General features: G+C 33.5%; 1 protein-coding gene across 1 annotated transcript; it reads left to right on the plus strand.

Moving 5' to 3' along the window:
• Positions 1-11,867: 11,867 nt before the first annotated feature.
• On the plus strand, positions 11,868-14,074 carry LOC108776950 (ankyrin repeat domain-containing protein 16). The gene is made up of 3 exons (XM_018543708.1): positions 11,868-12,183; positions 12,515-12,778; positions 13,713-14,074. Exons 1-3 carry the CDS (start codon positions 11,868-11,870, stop codon positions 14,072-14,074), a joined length of 942 nt encoding a protein of 313 aa, XP_018399210.1.
• Positions 14,075-21,105: the final 7,031 nt, after the last annotated feature.

Consider the following 21,105-nt stretch of genomic DNA (forward strand, 5'->3'; position numbering starts at 1 on the left):
ATTTAATTCGCTTTCTATTACATCGATTTTCACATCTAATTTTCTAAAATACACGAAAGTCACTTTGATAAACTTACATCTTGACCTAGGATTAAACACCTGAAATTGTTATAGGTTAGCTTAAAAATTTAAGTTGTTATAAAATAGATATTATTTAACACATATTTGCTGTTTTAATAACTTTCTTAATAATTATTCTTTACAACCTTTTTTTTTAAATATGTAATTTCATCAATAATCCATAACAAAGAGAACAGCGTTTTATTTATAATTAAATTTTATTTGTCTTTACTTTTTTTTAATGGTTTACTGCAAATAATAAATAATAAATTATTTAACGTGCTCATTTTGTTTATAATATCTTTGTTTGGGTTCTATTTACTTTTCTTTAGAAAATTTTGAGTAAATATCTGTAACGTTCTCAAATATTAACAAATCAGAAAACAATTAATGACATACAATATGTTATTAGTAATAGAGATTTTTAATTGGGATGTAAAAATATCCCAAGTAAACATTTATATCGAAAAGATAAGGCGATTGAAATAATTTCTGCTTAAAACGAATTAAGCGCTTTATCCTTTTTCAAATGAGAGTTCCGACTTTATATAGCGCGCATTGTAAATAGTAAATAGCAAGTCCTGGAAGTTTGTAAATATACACGTACACATAGATAGTAACTTGGCATAAACACCGTAACTTGTACTTGCTGTAGATAGTTTACGTTAAAGCAGTGGGTTTCAGTTCGGCGGGCAACTATTACGTGGCAGCGATATCGCGTATCGATCAGCCGTGCGATCATTGCAGCTGCATTACACCGGCGAAACATTACAATGAAGCGGAAGCGCACAAAACGTCGGGCTATAGACTTGCATACGTTGTATAATATCGTGTCGGCAATAAAACGTGCGACTATAATCCGAAATATATATCGTTTGCCTCTTATATCTTATGTCCACCCTCGGCACAACTGTGACTATGAGCAAGGAGGACGGTTTCGTTAAAAAAAAGAAACAGAAACGGCACTTGCATAATCCCCTGGCAACCAAAAAATGTTTACGTATTAAGGAAAGTTTATACAAATTGTATTGTTGCAATAAAATCGGAAAAGTATGAGCTTTAAAAGTCAAATAGCTTATAGGCTATAATTAGTGTAATTGATCTGATGCATATCTTATAAGGTATAAGAAATCTTTAGAAATCAAGTAAATCATGACGTAACAAATTTTAAATCAAGATATTGGATTCTCCTAGAGAGTCTTGTATCCAAAGTGCAGCATCATATCGACGTAACGGGCTTTAAATAATAGATTACATATTCCAAGATAGTTTGCCGACTTTTGACTCTACCGATTCGGTGGACGGAGATCGCTAATCGAAAGGCCCCCACGTTCGCCTTGTTTTGACAATTTTGTCGCGGTCCTCGAGGGGGCCGTCCCGGTCGACTCATCGTCGTCGGGTGCTCCCACGGGACTACCTCGTCGTCCCAAATCGGCGGATTGCGCATTTTCGCAGGCGCTATACGTGCAGGCGCGTGCGGGCCCCGAGCCTCTAAAAGGGATCGACGGCCGAAATCCGGGCCCCCCTTCGTTCACCTCGTAGGCGTGACCCCATATGCCGGGTTCGGCCAAGCCGCTGCAACTGTAGGACGATACACGATGCAAAACACGTCAATGTGTCAGCCGGCTAATTCGATTTAGCCTCCTTTGACTTGGAACAGCCGTGACTTTTGAAGCGGAAGCGCGATGGAAATACGCGAGAGCCGAGTTTTTTTTCCTGGCGCGGTAATTGATGACAGGTGATCTCTTCTATTTAGGTAAGTAATAAGAGCATATGTAACATCAACAAGATGATGATTCCACTATGATTTTTGATAACGATTTGATTACGATAATATTATGATTATCAAAATCCTTAAAAAATTAATATATATATATATTTATATTTATACAATATAATAAATGAATAGAAACATCATACCACGGCATAAATGTATGCTATTCAAAATTATATTATTTCTAGATCAATGTGACATATATTACCTAATAATAAAAGAAATCTCATCTGATAAAATGACAATATGAAAAGTGACAGTATACATCCAGTTATCAATTTAGTGTTATAATCAAAATGCATACATGAAACTAGATACGGTAAAAATAATTTTAATAAAGTAACATTTTTGTATTTTTTACGACAATCGGAAATATCTTTTGCAAATAACGGAAAAATTTAACAACAATATTAAAATGATATGGAAGAAGATGATGAGAGAAGTGGAAAAACACGAAAGATCGTCAGTGGTGGTTGAAAAGGGGGTTGAAGGGACTTCCTAGGAGCAAAGGGGGAAGGAGGGAGGGATCGGGATCGTATACAGTGTACACAATAGCAAGGCAGAGTGCATTACGGTTAATACACGAAAAGGACCGGCGCGGTCGTTTAGCCAGCGATCTCGGCAGTTACTGCGCCTCGCGCGAGGGATAAATCATCTCTCCCGACGCCGCCACGCCTACCCGGAGGACACGAAAAGAGCGACTCTCCCCTATAGAGCGTGGTAACGTACGATGAGCTGTGGACGGCGACGTTACCACGTCCTTTGCGGTCGATGAGAACGAGCCGACGGCTTCCGGAAGAAGCGGAAAACTAATAATCGTGCCGCGGACGCGCTCCGGAAGGCTATCCCGAGATTGCGGCGCGGTGACAGTGGCTTCAACTGCGTTGCCGTCGCAAAGGACAGATTAATCGATCGAGCCATTCTGCAGGTCTAACAAACGTAAGGGAAAACAAATGTATTTTTGAGACTCGATCTTTTCATAACGTAATATTTTTAATATTATTTCAAGTGAAAATATTTAAATTCTTTTAACGTTTAGAACTCTAACAAATTCTTGGGATATTAAGGAAGTTCACACAAACCACTCAGTGAAAGAATAATTATATTTTATTGCTTGAGATCATGATAACGTAACGGTATCATGATAAAAATGTCTGTGATCAATTTCTTATCAATTTTTTGGTCTTTTTAAAATGTATGTTTTTTGTTTTTATTTGTAAAAAAAAGAATCTGTATCGTCTTTTTGCACAATATTGATAACTCCAAAAACTGTATATTTGGAAGGTGTTGAAGGTAATAAAAATCAGGTTTATTATATATAAATATATTAATTCTGCTATATTTAATTATGCATGATATGCAAATACAGATGGACCTAAATAACTGTAAAATCAAATTATCACCTAGAAAAGGGTCAAAATTTATTTTAAAAAGTTATTTTAGGAATAAGAATGTATTATTTACTCCTTCAAATAAATCGCGTAATGTGGTATATTTCCTCATTTAAGAATAATATTATTAAAATATCATTTAAGCAAAAATTGTAAAAATATCTAATATATATCTAGCTGTTTGTTATCTTTTTAATATTATAATTCTATAAACAGACAAATTTTTAATTATTATTTTTGCTATTTATCTAATTTTATTATTATATTATGCGTCGCACGCGTGCACACGCATTTTGTTTGTGTTTTCTCATCAACTCAAATATAGTGTAATTGAATTAAACTACAATCCCCTATGATTATTCGCTAGCATTTAAACCGTTCGTTACCAGCGAGCATAAGACTGAAAGGAACGTTTTAATCCGCGCGTTCGCCATGGGCGTGTCGCAGAGTCAACCGCGGGAGAATAACGTGGTCTATTTCCCACACTCGTTGCCATGGCCAAGAGGAGAGATTTTCCCATTTTTCCCGAAAGGACCGTGAAATTGAGCGGACAAATCGCGGCACGAGAGAGCGTAGCGAATGCTCTCTCATGCTGTTCCGGACGTCTGTCGAATGTCGTTCTATCTGTATACTTGGTACAATTTTCTTTCTTATTTCTTGAACACGCAATTGCAATAAATTTAGTATTGTTAAGTTAAATCTGATAAATTAATTAATTTTTGGTTTTCCACTAATATCGATTAATCCTGATTATAAATAAAGTAACTTTTATTATTTCTTTGTACACATTATATTAAAAATTTTTAGTAATTTGCCAAAAAAACTAACAAGTTTATGTAATTCGATTTAATTTAATTTAATTTAAAATTAATTGTTTTTAATGAAAAATGAACTTTAAGTTACATCATTATTTTTCTTTATTTTAAAAGACACCGATTAAGAGCAGTACTTCAGCAGGCATTGAAATCGCCAAATTCTAACATATGAACAGTATAACTTCTATTTTTAATTAGCATCTTGAACTGATACTCGAAATCTTATTTTATACTATACGTGAAATTTTATTTGATACTATACACAAAAAGTATTTTGTATTTGTGTTAAAACCGATTAAAATTTTGTTATTAAAATTTTATTTAAAAAAATGTTATATAGAATTGACCTGAGCGTTAATATAATATGATAATATTTGAATATTAAATTGATATTGAACGTTTCTCATTAATGTTAAAATAACACAATACATAAGTAGGTGAATAAATAATATAATATAAAAATATAATAATATAGTTTTTAAACTTAAATTCCGAGATGAATGAATACAAAATAAATGCACGACTTAATTTAATATATAAAATATGTAACACTTTGATAAAATTTTGAAATAAATTGTATCAAAGAGTTACATTCTTCTATTAATTTTTATATAATGTTTGTGTTACTTTCTAATATATCATTTTGCGTTAAATTAACATAAAAGTTTGGATGGACTGTTTGGGACACGTAAAATGTATTAAATTCACAAATTTTCTAACTGTCTGATGTATCTGCCCATGTAATACTTCGTGGTATAGGCGATATTATATTCAAGTTTTTACAAAAATTAAATTAAACAAAAAAATTAAACATAATTTATGCAGAATAATTTTACATATAAAATACATAATCAAATTTTTGTTTTTATCTTTTATTTTTGCTTATATTCTTTTTTAGTCATCTTCCGGTATATATTTAAGTATTTAATAGTAATTGCTAAGGATATTAATATCAAACTTCACTGTCAATATCGAATATAAACTAAATTTACCTATATGAATTATACCATCCTTATCTTTTAAAATTCGATTAACTTATATTTCCCATTTCCTGTATTTTTATCATTTGCTTTTTTTACTTGACCTTAATCAATCATTTCCGTATTTAATGCATTTAATCGCCTTGTCTCAAATTATCGATGCAAATTTAGCACCAAGTTAAATTTGTAAATATGTATAAAATGAACATTTTTCGACTATTTCTTGCTGCATAATTTTTCATTGTTATTATTTTCGTGATTATTTTACACGCTGTTGCATTTATAAGCAATATAAGGTACGTTCCGTTTTCATGCACGCTTACACGCTGTAAGCATCAGTTCATCTTTGTTGTCTGTCAAATATTAAACAATGACATATGATGTTTACATGCCCTATAAGTGCAAAACAGAGCGCATCCATCAAGTATACCTACAAGATCGTGAGCATGCAGTTATGTAACTCGTTTTACTGTATCATAACGTATATTGAATGACTGCTGCATTACAGAATACGTGAATTAGCCAAGAATACAATGCAAATCTCAGAAACCGATCGTGGAAATTAATTTCAAGTATGTAATTGAATGAGTAAAACACAATTATTGTAAAATCACCCAAGTTTAAAAATTTGTTTTATGGACAATCGTTCTAAATTGGTTCATTCGACTCTGTCATTTCAAGTTTAATCATTTTATTCTTGTTCACCAAATATTGAACAAGGATAAAATAAAAGACACCCGGTGTTGATAGAGCCAAGTTTGGTACACACCCCAGATAAGTAAGAAGTATCCGAAATTAAAGGCAATTTCAAACGATAATGTATGCCAACTTTGCGCACATTCGCTAAATATTGACTTGTATTCGTATGGATATAATTATACATGGCATGTGTAGATGTGTGATATTTGCTAATGTTGGCGTGCATTGGCTGTATTGTCTGAAGTCACTTTAATGTGTAACTATACACGTACATAATTATATAATAATTATACGTTTTATATTAAGCACATAAACAAACCATTTGCTCTCTAAAAAATATAATCCATCCTATTACAATACACAGATCAGACAATACATGTCCAACAATTGAAAGAGGATTGAAAAAATGAGATAATCGCGCGGTAATCATTTTATATTCTACTTTGTTTACACTTCAGCAAGCAGCAATTAAAAATAAAAATCGAAAGAGAGTGAACATAAAGAAGATCCATGGTAAGGAGAAAGGAACTTTGGAGGAAACAACTGGTTGGCAAGAGGAGAACGAAGATAAGAAAGAAGGTCGAGGGGTGATGCAGAGGAGGGACGAGTAGAGCATTCCGGCGAGGGGGCATGGGGGAGAGTTTAATGTTCCCCTCCAGTGGGTGACTCGAGGGTGTAATTGCCGTAGTGGGCGGAACGGAGCGAGCATAGCGCCAATGGGCGTGGTTCGCTGATTACACCGCGTTGATACTGATATCCTGGCTACCAGCGGCTAACCAACTTCCTCCATCCACAGCCTGTTCAGGCACCGTCTCCCCCACACATCTTGCGGCGGATCGTTCTAGCGCGAACGACGACGGTGACGATGATGACGAAGACGTGATGACAGCTACTGCGAAATCTCGTCGATGTGCCTTAGGTGGCTTTCTCTTCTCTGTCTTCTCTTATTAGCGATGCTGAATGGCTTCTGTTGATAACGCTCATTCTGTAATAGGATCTATGCTGAGATAGTTATTAGAATTAAATACCTTGGCCTTAAAGCAACAAGACACAATTGTGACTTTAATATTGGAAAATAACTCTGTGTGCTCTTTTTTAAAAAGAAATAAAGAGTACTGAAAAGTTATATAATAATATAAACAAAAAGATATAGATTAATTAGTAAATTAGTTATTTTTATTTAATGTGTTAATCAATATTATTTTACTTAATATATTTCATTTAATAATGTTAATTTAATTGTTGTATTTATATATCAGTCATAAATAAATAAAAATAGTTAACAATGAAGTAAATCAATGTGATTTGATTAGTTATTAAAGTGTACCATTTTCCAAACCTTTTCTGATGCAATATAAATAAAAATAATAAACAAAGAGTAGCGGAAGGAATAGGACAGACGTCAATAATATAACAGGTGGCTTTTTAGTACATGTAACTACGTCACTCTATTCATTTCTGCGTCATACAAATCAATCTGCATAAATTTGAATCAATTACAAAGCTAAATTGATTAATTGAGACCATATATGAAATAAATAAAGCACTAAACAAATACATGCACACCGGTTTTCTCTTACATTATATATATATACAAATAAAAGGGATTCTCTCTTATTAGATAAAAGACCGTATTATAAACGGACGTAGTACGCAAAAAGAGTCCGACAATTGTCAAATACTTGCTGATACAAATACCATTTCGGACGGATCGTGACAATAAAACCGAAAACGCAAACGGCGAAGGAATAAATAACGAAACGGGCGCGGCGTAGCGCAATAGGGCAGAGAGGCGATCGTCGACACGACGAACGCGACGTGGCCGTCTGTGCCATCGGCGATATCCACGCCCCGCTGACTGGACTGTTTTTTATTGCATCGCCGCACCCGAAAGATCGACCCGGAGCCGCAGGAAGTTTTCCTCTTTCGTCAGCCGGTGAGAGCGACACGAAAGAGAGGATCTCGAGAGACAAGGGACGTCCGCTGAAGGACGGGAGTCCCACGTCCGGTCCATCCGTTCGGTCAGCGAACGTGTACGTTGTAGAACGCGGGGGCGAGATGGCTGGAAAAGCCACCCTGTCGACTTTTTGCACATCGCTATAGTCTCCACCGGTGATGACATATCCCTGGACTGGCGTTGAACAGCTCTGATGTCAATGCCAGCATTGAGACAAAGATTTCTACATACACATATTGTACATATTTGCAAAATACATTGAATATGAAAAAATTAACCTGTGCAGACTCTGCGTACACATTATAATGTACATCAAGTTTAAAGACATTATCCATTGAAATTATTTAATTCCATCGACATCATCTGAGATCTATTGTAGATAATAATATATATGTGTGTTGAAAAAATAATCAAAATTCTGAAAAAAATAGTTGTTTAGTATAAATTACTTTACTAAGTTACTAAACTACTAAAAAAACTAAAGTGCGCATGAATTCAATTAAAAAGAATTTTTTTAACCCTAGTTTCAATAAAATCAGGTCTGAAGAGGTTCAAATCTGTTAATACTTCTAACACTAAAATAAATATGAAAGAAAATGCTGCACGTGTTTTGTAGATCGAGCTTAACGTTACTTCCCCAATGAACTTTTATTCCGGATACATCCTGAAGATGTTCTTATAAGTAACTATTATCTGCTTCAACTCTGGTGTTATATTATCATTATCAAAAAAATCCGTAACAAAATTTAATGATGAATTACTGATTGTAATGCACATAATCATCTATCAATATATAAGATCAATAGGAATCCATAACAAAATTAGTCGCAAAAAATGTATGTATAGTCAATAGAAGTCTATCTTGTGGAACGTATAAAGAAAATTTTTTATTCAGTCGCATATGCATTAAAATGTGACAGTAACTGATATTATATTATAATATCCAATATATTTTATATAAGAAAAACAGAATTTAGTAATGACTTGCGCGTTTACTGAATCATGTTCAGTTACACTTTTACGATGAGACACACCGATTTGACACACGCCACAATCTATTAGCGGTCACAATTTATTGGCGGATTAAATGCGAACGGCAGGCGAGCGTTCGGATTTGTAACTTTCTTACGATGTCATCGCGATGCGCTTTCGATTTCCGCTCGGTCATCCAGTCTCATTTAAAGAGGAGGCGATCCTCGTTAAGCGGCAAAACTGAGAGATCGACTGCCTCCCCCCTCTGGCGATACGCCCACTCGATACTGTGCTTTGATCCACGGACAAATATCCTCTCGTTTGCCATTTAACTTCTCCATTTGCCATTTAGTCGAATCGAACTTCACAATTTTAGCACGTAGCTACTTTAATACCATATCCAGATATTCAATATTAGATAAATAGGTGCTGATAATAAAATCGCTCGTCTCTTAAAGCAGTAAGTCTACTGTCAAATTGAATAATTTGTTTGATCCTTATTCTTAACGACTTTATCGTATGACAAATGTGTGAATGAAAATGTGAACGAAAATGGAAATAGATGTAAAACATACATACCATATATAACCCCAATAGAGACTATAGATATGACAATAGATATGACAATAGGTAGTACTTTTAAATGCCCTTTTAAATGTATTTAATTATTACAATTAATATATAAAGCATTAGGAGCAAGATATAAATTTTATTTATAAAATAATAATATAATATAATAATTTACATTTAAATCTTATTGATTATTGATTCTTGTGCCTTTTACTATAGATTTTTATTTTTATTTAATAACAAGAGTCTTTATATATATTTACTATTATTTATAAAAATCGAATTTTATAAAAACATATGATGAAAATGTGAATAATAATAAAAGAAAGAAGAAATATATAATTAATAAAGATATATGACAATAAATATTTTTAAATGCTCTTTAAATATCTGAGTGCTCCATTTAAATAATACAACTAGTGGGAAATTAGGAGTAAAATAAATTTTTATTTATAAAAATAAAATCTTAAAAGTATATTTTTTAAAAACCTTACTTGCAATTTATTATTCAATAATTAAGTATCACTCAATAAGATAAAAAATTACTAATATTTTGACTTCCTATTAAAGAGACACTTTTATCTTTGAATAAAAAGCTTTCGCTTTTAATACATCATACGTACAGTATCTATATACGAGTACTAGAAGAAACTCCAGAACGGCAATCGATACAGACAATGGAACATAAATGAGCAAATGAATTAGTGATGTAACCACGGGTGTCTGATTACCGTGCGCTTTCGGACACGCCGGCTCAGTTAAGACTGAGAGAAGCAGGGGTGTCGAAGGGGCGCGCATTAGCACCTCGTTTATTATTCATGTGTGAGAGTTAAGCGCACGCGTGTGCTATTCGTAATTTCCATGCGCATACAACACGAATTTCGTTTCGACGCGTGCACGCAGGGAAATTGTTGCTCACGTACGCATTTCACCCCCCGAATCGTTTCATTTTGTACGCCCTGCGGTAAGGTTGCACACCCCGCCCACCCAGTAGGCAGCTCTCGGTAATATTCGCTAAATGAGAATTGTTGAAAGCCTGACGGGAAATTGTAGTTCAATGTAAGTGAAACTATAATTTATATTAAGAGAGAAAATTTATGTGCAAATTGGAGAGAGAGAAAGAGATATATATATATATATATACATATGATATGAGACAAATATTGTTCTTAAACAATAGGTAAAATTTCAAATCTGATGAGAATTTTTTTTGAAAGCATAATGTAATGTATTGTAAATTAATATTCATTATACATTACTTTGAAATATGTGCATATTTTAGAAAACAATTAAAAAATATTAAAATATTATTTTTTAAATATTATAAAATTTTTATTTGTAAGTAATAGATAATATTAAAAATCTCGAAATTTATATGATTATAAATTAATGTAATCTAACGATTAATCTAATTTTCTCTTCAACTGTGAATCTGATAAAAACTTTCTAGTTTCGCTTTTCTTAATTTTCTTTGATTCTCCTTCGTCTTTTTCAATATACATATAAATTAGCAATAACTTCGTTAATATTTGCATTTACGTATAATCATATGTATGTACATTAACAATTTTGGAATTGATATCCTAGAACACAAGAAAGTCAAAGTTTAAATTCAAAGTTACAGAAAATGACAAATATACGTAATTAAAAAGAAACATTTCTTTTTAATTAGCAGTTTTTGTCAATTTTAGGATTAATTCAAGAATGAAAGGATTCTCGATACTGATTGTGGACACGAGGGCTCGTCCTCTGGCGCACAGGATCTCTCACCTGAACCAGACTTATATTCTTGTTGTCCTTATACGAAGGCGCGTTAAAGTAGTGGGTGTGACCGCGATCGTATCACTCGATCAGGTTTGTTTAAATAATCGAACCTTTTGGGACCGGACAGCGTATCATCCTGTCGGCATCTAGTCAGCCAATATGTATGATAATTTTGACATGCCTACACCTCATAATGGAGCTCGACTGTATGCTTGTTCTTGATTTCCGTTCCTTCGCTCTCGTTTTGTATTGGTATAAGTATACGCATGCCTCGTTTTATATGTAACTGGAGAATATAATCGGCAAAAATAAAAGTGTAACGTTTTTGAAGGATATCTCAAAGAAAAAACATTTCAAAGGAAAGTATCAAATATATGTTTTCTCTACTATTTTTTCAATTATTATTTTTTACAAATATAAATATGAAATTTGAATTCTTTTTGTGTCTCAAATCCGAAAATTATTTTGAGAATTATTTGAAAAATATAATGTCACTTTTGTTTGCTCAAACTACTGCTCTTTTAGATAAAATTTATATTTATTGCAGAAATTATATTTTTCTTGTTTGTATAGAAAAAGAGAGAGAGAGGGGGGGGGAGAGAGAGAGAGGAGACAAGCTGAGATATAACCGATAGTCGGTAAATAAGATATCGAACATATTTCGTTGGATGAACTGGCAGTCAGTGCAGTCACACCAACAGCGACTGTCTTCTTAAGTTTGTACAGAGAGAGCAGCAGTATTAGGAGTATGTTTCGTGTCGACTCTCAAATCTCGCCGATTGTCCGTTACTACTTCAATTTTACGCAAAATTTTTAATATTTCGTCCGCCTTTCTGTTAATTGCATCGAGTTAGGAATTTGATTTTTTTCGACAAATGTTCAACGATGTTGCAATCGGAGATTCCTGGTGCGTCGCGCGATTTTCTGCGTGCCTGTCACAGTGGAGACATACATAAAGTGAAAACTCTAGTTGAGAAACACGGAATTCGCGATTGGAGCGACTTTCGTTACGTGGCATCCGGCGATACTGCGTTGCACGTGGCCGCACGAGAGGGGTATATGAATATTGTGAGATATCTGTGCGAAGAATTCAACATGCCAGCATTTATGGTCGATGTCACCAACAAAGACATGAAAAGGCCATTGCATGAAGCTGCACAATTTGCACAAGAAGATATTCTGAAGTATTTACTGGGAAAGGGTATTCTCTTTTTTAATTAACAATTTTATCGTAACAAATAAACTGTAGTCCGCTTTTAATTATACATATAAATTGTACAAAAATATTTTATACATTTTATATCTGATCTATTTATTTTTCGATATATAAAATTATAAGTTACATTAAATTGCTTTATTATATGATATATTTAAAAATTAATTTACGTTATAAATTTTAATTGGTTAATATTAAATTAAACTGATTATATTTCATATTTGGATTTCTGTATTAGATACAAAATTATACTATAAATTATACAGATTTGTGTGTGTAACGCTAATTGTAAATACTGTCATTTTTATTATTGAAGGTGCATTGGTAGATGCTTTAAAGCGTGGCGACTGGACGCCTCTGATGCTTGCATGCACCAAAAGTGGTCCCGCAGCGCAACAATGTATCAGTGCCCTTTTAGCTGCTAATGCTAACGCATATTTGCGCAATAAAGATGGCTGGACGCCATTGCTCATCGCTTGCCGAACTGGTGATGAAAATGTGATCAATATGTTGTTAAAGCATTTGCCGAAATGTATCGATGATCGAAGTAACAATGGTCGTAGCGCGCTACACATTGCTGGTAATTATACATATTTGCAATATGTTGATTTTTCTCTAAAACTTTAATGTTCTCTCTCTCTCTCGTTTTAAAAAAAAAATGTTATTCGAATTTCAAAAAATTAGGAACTTTAAAGAATAAACAAAATTTTGTTAAAAATTGATATATACATTTTTTGGAGTTTAACAATTTTATTCAAAATATCATAATTCGATTTTATCTTAATTAAAGTAAAGAATTATTATTTTTCATATTGGAATCTGTATTTTTTATACATTTAATTGTTAAAATCTCTTTTAAAATATAGGAACGTTGGACTATTTCCAAAATTTTATTCAGGAAAAGTTACATCTTATTACTATATTAAGAATATATAGACATTTTTTAAAAATAGACTCTGACTATTCACAGAAATTGACATTATCTTCAGTAGATAGTCTAATATCGATTAATTCGGTTACAGAACTCAAGTCCACAGTAGTTAAAGAAGTCGACTACTAGTAACGCTACTACTTTGCGAGTAATTTATCCACTAAGCACTGAAATACTTTTGTATTACTTTTTATTAACTATCGTTGACTTATTCTTTACAATTATAATTTATTGTTAGGAACATTTATTGGATAAGTTAGGAAATCTGAAAAAAGAAGAAGCTATAATTTCTTTTATTCAATAAAATATTTAAAAAAGTATCGTTTTATTATCTATAAAAATGTTTAGCATTATTTTTTGAATTATATTATATATTCATGTTTATATCGGTATTCTTATATTCTTATACATATTTTATATTGTTGTTCTAATATTTATAAGAGACCGTTTAAAATTAGTGTCTTTGATAAAATTGCTATTAGTTTCTTTCAACTGCTTTTATAAATATTTACTATTTATTAATTTTTCTTTATATTTTGATCGACAATATACAACTTGTTTCTTCAATTTTCATTTTATGCAGCATTTCACGGCCATGAGAGAGTGATTAACTTGCTTGTCGCATCAAACGTAAATCTTTTGAATGCACAAGACTCTTCAGGTTCCTCGCCGCTTCATGAAGCAATGAAGCATCGAAACCTGGATGCGGTGAAGTGCATCATGTACTTGGGCGCTAACGTCAATCTGATAGACAACGTCGGTCAAACTATTCTGCACATTGCTGCATTAACTGGCAATGCGGAGGCTGTTGAGTACATTTTGGAGCATAATCTAATTGATGTGAATTACAGAGCTTCTTTTGGAATCACACCGCTGATAATAGCTCGGAGAAGTAATCATAGCGATGTTATTGAAATTCTTATTAGATATGGCGCCAAAGAATAAAATATTTTTACTTGACAAATATTTGTTCTTATTACACCTTTTCACAAACTTCTATTTTACATATCTTTTGTAATTAACAAATTGCACAAGGAGTTAAAAATAAAAATGATATAACATTTTTATTACTTTGATTAATATCTTTCATGCGTTTCTTACAATTAAATCTATTTTTGTTAGTTTTCATCAATAGAAAGTATCTTTTTCGTGATTTCATTAAAGTAGAATAATAGATCTTACTCTCTAAGTACGATTGAGGATACAAAAAACTGAGACGAGTGGCGTTTTATTCAGAGATTGGTACACATTTATTTATCCTTTGTTTTTCCTTGTATCAGACAGTTTTAAAGAAGCATACAAAAATCAGGAAACGGAGGCTCTTATTAGTTTGGAGATACCTAGACTTTACATTCTTCTTCGTCCTCTATCTTTACCTTTCCTCCTCTGTTTCGTTAAACTTTCATTTTTAGCGTGCGCAGGCGACGTAGTACAGAAAACTCATGCATGTACTATTAAGTGTGCGCGTGCTTAAACTCTAGAACGCTAACGTAATTAGCAATTAATATTAACACTTTGCGACATATGATCTCGATCGTGTTAAAAGCAATATAAAAAAAAACAATTTGAAGAAACTTAGGAAAAATTTAACAATTATGATAATAAATCGTTTGTGTTATTTTATTGCTGGTGTTATAGCAATTTAAATAAAATTACTTTTTATTCTTTTATATCTCATGATGCTACAAAGCTATTATCTTTTATATCACGAAATATCACAATAAAAAAAAAAGAAAATATCAATGACTGTAAACCTTATTTACATTAATCATTAAATTAATTAATAGATTAATGTAAATAATATAATATATATATATATGTATATTATATATATAATATAATATATCACTAGACAAATAAAGAATTGACATTTGATAATTGTACTCATGATTCGCAGTTAGCGTTCTAGCGTCAAGTATTCATTTACATCTCGAAGGAAAAACGTAAAAGGTAAAATCACAGAGTTGTATGAATTATTTGCGATCGCGTGGACCCTGAAGTCCGTGATTTTCGCGGTTTTCAATTCGGCGGTTTGGAAGGAGGAGATGGCCGGAAGCGGATTAAACCTTTACCCTCTATTGACACATCTCTAAGTACCAGTAGCTTCAAATAGTCATATCAGTCGCAGAAGAAATATAATATGGCTATTATTATTAACTATACTAAATGCAGTATAGTCATATAGCATAATATAATACTATAGTACGCGACTCTTTAGCGTTAACTATACCAAACAGTATAGTCAACGTCATCATCACTGTTTCTGGACTTGGAGGTATCAATAGTAGGCTAAGAATTAATTAACGCTACCACACAATCACCGCATCTATTGCAGAGACCGTTATTTTGATGCCTCATGCAACCGTGATTGTGTTGAAAAAAAAATAAGTATGAAACTAATATGAAGTAATTCACACGCGATAAATTCGCGTTCTTGTCGCGTATTTTCACTCATTCACTGCAAATCACTATATATATATATATATATATATATAGGACGCAAGTATTACTTCATAAGAGGCTCCAAAATGTTTCGAATCTGCCCTGGAAGGCGGCGATAAGTCGACAGAGGATGATTTTTAGCTTCGTCCGACGCATTTCATCTTTTACACTCTGAAACGAAAGCTTATCCGCTAAGTATCTCACAGAATAAAGTTAGAAAACTTATGGAGGAGGAGTTCTAAGTGAAGGAGGTGGAGCGGATAATAAAGGATCGTTACGACGAAAGAAGAAATATTTCAATTGGAACGATCAATTAATCTGGCGCCTGTTTCTCTCACTGTGGAAAAGCGGGGGAGAAGATAAAAAGAAGGAGTGAAAATAGAGTGATCTCGGGAAGAGGGGTGGAGAGGGCGGAAGATATTTACATTTATAAAACGGCTAAGGATAAAACATGCACTGTACATCGTCTGTCCATGTTCGATTAACACCCACACGCGTCTTGCCCTCATCCTTTAATCCTTTCTCGCGCAGCGATACACATGTGGACGAGTGTGCTCGACTATGTTTTGTCTTTCTTCCTTTTCAGTTTTTTTTTACTTGAGACACTCAGATCGTAATTCGTAAAATCCAAAATTCGCTCACTCTTAACTCATTTTCAAACATAAAACTATATCTCTTATAAGATTCGCTCTGAATATAATTTTACGTTGAAAGCGAGTCACAAGAGAGGCTTTAGACATGATAATTTTATAGTTAAAATAAACAAAATCTCACGGATCCTTTTCAAGAAAAACAAAAACCGTTTTAAATATAACTTTCTCTCTCTCTCTCTCTCTCTCTCTCTCTCTCTCTCTCTCTCTCTCTCATAAATTTTCTAGCGAAAAGTATCACTTTAAATAGAATTTCGCGTCCGAGATGGACTTTGCGAGTTTCGATCCCAACCGTCTCGTTTACCTCTCCGTCATCGGCCTACTTTAGTGGAGTTTGTTATAAATATCCAATGATTACTTGGGCTCTTTAATATTTTACTTCCTTCGCTTATTTTATTTACACATTATCTAATACGTTGGGACTTAAGATCCGCCTTGCGCATCCTTCGCGCCGCGTCACCGATAATACATAATAGCTCGTAATAGCTTCGCTACTTATTGATAAACTTAGCCTAGGTATGTTTTCTTTCCGCATCTATCGGTCATCATCTCAGGGTCTCTCGCATCCTCGCTCTTGGCTCTCTCGATCTCTCGCGCTCGCGCTCCACTTTACATTACAAGGTATTCCAACATGTACAAAGCCCTATTTACATTTATGTACATACGGTTCTCGCACTCGGAGTCCTTCGCGACATTGATAATGCTTCGCGTATACGTGTCCACGCGCGGTGTCCGTGTTCGTGCACGCGATGAAACTTCAGTCGGGACACTTCGAACTAGGACGCGTCTGGCCGCATTCTCGTCGCATGTTTTTGCATTAAACGCGAGTGTGCTTGCCGTAACTTCATTGCGGCTAAGTTTGATTTTCTTCGCGCAAGATCATCATAGTTTTCACATTAAAGATGCGTCGAGAATACGGACTACTATCTGACACACTAATCGATTTTCGAGCCTGTGACGGCCCTTGCTCTCTTCTTAGGCTCGCACGAACGTTAAACGGATGGAATGTGGATGTTTTCAACAATTGTCTAGCAATTATATCTTATATGTCTGAGGTTCACAATTTTCTCGGTCGTAAAAAATTATACAGGCTATATATACTTCTCTCGATTTAATTGCTCTCGAATAAATCAATTATGGAAACTTAAACTCTAAGCAGCTCGTAGTCTCGACTGAATCGTAATTGCAATTTAAGAAATGATAAATCTGATAAGGAAATGCGGCGTTGAGTCAAATTTGTTCGTAAAGGAAAGTTAAAAGATTTTAAGTTACATAACATACGTTTTCAGAGGCGACTATCCTGATACACGATTGATAAAAAAAATTTCGTGAAGCTTTTTGTAAAGACACAACTGAATAATAATGCTTATACGTTTTGAAATATTCTTTGCAAGGATTTTATATTAATAAAAATTAATTTTGATATATCTCTAGATATCTTGATAAATTACTTGATAAGTAATATTAATAACGTTTTCCTTAAATAATAATTTCTGTACTTTTTATTTAGTTCAAAAAATTTTCTGGAAAAATTTATTTAAATTTCATTTTTACGATATATGATTTATGTGGTTGCATTCACAAAAATTAAATTTATTCTTTTATTTTTCTGCGAATTTCACTAAATGTAAAGTCACCTCAGATAGCAAGTAATATTTACGATATAAAGTAATATGCAATTTGGTCGTTCCAATTTAGAGCTCTTAGAATCTTATAGATTTTTAGTTAGCAAACAACGTTTGTAAATAGCTACGCTATTTTTTGTATTGAATACTTGAAAAAAATCTTTGATGAACAACATGCTTCAAAACGCCAGAATGAGCAATTACATCTTACAACTGCTCGGGACACATTTACACACTTAACATAGCTGGTACCCCTAACGCGATTATCACTGTTACAATTCTCCTACATGGTGTTTCTCATGAGCGAGAAATAAATCAAGCAACCACGAAGTCGTGACATAGCGGACAAAGATACGTTGAACTTATCACACTCGCAATTTTACTCTTAATTAAATTACTACATATTTTGTTACAATATAGATTAAGCAAATTAAAGTGATTCTGTTAAATAAAATTCTAACTGAATTAAATCTTGTGAACTTTTTTAAAACTTTTTCTTTTATATTAGAAATGTGGATTGTGTCAATACAAAATACAATTAACGTTCATAGAAAAATAAACATTCTCTGCACAAGAAAATCGTGATTTTAAAAAAAGTATTTGTAAGTATATTTAATTATTATAGATATTTATTATATAATCCACTCAACGTAATTTCATCCACAATGTACCACATTAAGAAGACTATTGAAACCCGCTTTCAATAGTCTCTTGACGGACATTGTCCGACGAAGATCCTCGTGGTTTTCATCATTAAAGACGAGGGATAGTTGGAGAACGACAAAACTCCCACTCGACACAATTTCCGCTCGCGATATAAAATACTCGGGGATGATAAAAATAAATAGCGCGCGCGCGCGGGATCCCTTGGTTACACGATTAGCTTAGCTCACGCGTTCTCACGTACACATACACGGTTTTGTTTTAAAAAATAGTAAAAAACAGTGACTAAGTGTTTTCGCGCATTTTTCCACGTCGCTCGGGAAATCCGCTTGTATATCACTAATATTTACCCGCCCACTTACGATTCCTGGGCCCTTCTTAGCATTTCTTTCGCGCTTTCTCTCCCTTCACAATAATATAATATATCGTTACTGTATACATACATATACATACATATATATATATATATTTATTTATTCATTTTTTTATTTATAAAAATAACGTTCTGGGACTAAAACGCAACGTTCCAAAGCGGCGCGCGACAAGGAGCTGCCACATACGACTGATAAAGGCGCTCCAGCCATTGCCCCTCGATTTCTCCTTTGTTCTTCCCACACGGGAGGAAATCTAATTTCCGGCCATCAGCGCCGAGAACATGCTCGTTATTTGCTCGTCGAAACCAACTCGGCTATAGCTCGTGCGAAGAACGCACCATGTCAGAATGAAGCCTTGCGCAGAATCGGATTCAGAAAGAATATACCTAACCAAGTAGCTGCTTCTAAATTGAATAAATAAAAAATAATAACTAACGAGCATTTTCATTACAACAATTAATATTAATTGAAGTATATTCCGGTGCCTTATTCAAATGAAAAAAAAAGAGTTCATATATAATTAAAATTATACATTTTTTCTGATAGCAAGTTTTGTTGAATTATCTCAAGTGAAGGAACGTTATATAAGTTGACAGTTTATTAAATTTTAATAAATTATATTTATGGTTTTGCGTGGGGACATTAATTCATTTTTACATCCCCTTTGTTTAAAAGTTTGAAAATTAAAAAAAAAATTGCATAAAAATCAAATACTGTCAAAATAATTTTATTATATTTTGATGTATTATATTTAAAATATATTTCTATATTTTTGAGTCCTCTTCCTTTATGTATATATAAATATCAAAAACAATATTAATTTATAATAATTTGTTATTTTTTAAAATATTTTATATATAAGAGTGAAAAAAAAATTTTTGCTCTTAAATACTGCGAAAAATATTTAAAAAAGTTAAAATACATTAATATAGCTGCATATAATACCTGAAACAGATTCTATTTATTTGAAACTACTCAATAATGTTTTGCAAATATTGCTCATAAATTTTGCATAATGCGGCTATTCTCTACATTTATCAGTAACGGAATTCTCTAAATGTCTTATCGATAATTGTCACTATCGTTAACTAGCCGATAGCAGGACAATCCTAAAAGAAAGCGCGGCTCTCATTGACTGTCGCTAGTTAACGATAACAACAATGATCGAAAAAACGTTTAGAGAATTCCGCAACAGGAGATACTAAAATGAAGCAACTAATACCGTCACGTGCGATTGCGATGAAATTGTATGTTCCAGTCATTTTATTTTATGTCACAACATAAAAAGCTTTTTAATTTATAAAAAGAAAAAAAAGGAACTTGTTCATCAAATTCGGAAACATTAGACAACTTTCGACACTTCTTTTAATATGACACGAAGTTATTACGTTGCCGCAGAAATCTCACCTCAGATCAGATTAAGATACCGATTCCTTTATTGAGCTGTCGATTCTGCGTAAGGATCGAGATACGGGCATGTTGACCCTCGGCTTGTCGACGATACCAGCGCATCGTTGATGATTCGGCCGGCAGCGATATGTCTAGATCTATGTTACAACATCTGCTTCTCTAGATTTGAGGACTGATTATCTACGCCTGGAAAGCTTTACACCGCCGAATACTTAACGGTATGCTGACTCAGAAGTGGCCGATAGAAACCGAGCTGGTTAACTCGTTCGTCGCACTACGGCGGTATAAGATACGATGTTAAACGGCCGTATTAAACGCAGCTCGCTGTAACTAGATGTAAACGATACGTACGTCATGTTGTGATTTACATGCGGTTTACACTCGACCACAGTGAGCCATGTTTAATACTACAATCAACACAACACCTAATATCGCCGGACGTGTGACGGTTGAGCCATCGGTGAATCCACTTACCGCACTGAATACCGGCTTACGATACGCGGTTTGTCGTGTCCCGTAACTCTCCCCGACCCGTTTACAATCATGTGGCAGTGGTACGGGTCTGGGAAGGGTTGACGCAGATGTGCCGAGTATCACTTGATGCTCACGTAATATTTCCTCCCCCGAAGTCCGTCGCGCACGAGGATAGGATTCGATTCGATCTCGATAACACTGTTGTTGGATGTTATTGCTATATGAAGTGTATTGGATGAAATGATATCTACAGAAACGACGCGCAACGCGTATGCTTCCCAATTCGATCAACGAAATCATAATATATATTTCTCATATATAAAACTCACGTAAAACAT

Source organism: Cyphomyrmex costatus, unplaced genomic scaffold, assembly GCF_001594065.2.
Source record: "Cyphomyrmex costatus isolate MS0001 unplaced genomic scaffold, Ccosl1.0 scaffold112, whole genome shotgun sequence".
Lineage (NCBI taxonomy): Eukaryota > Metazoa > Arthropoda > Insecta > Hymenoptera > Formicidae > Cyphomyrmex > Cyphomyrmex costatus.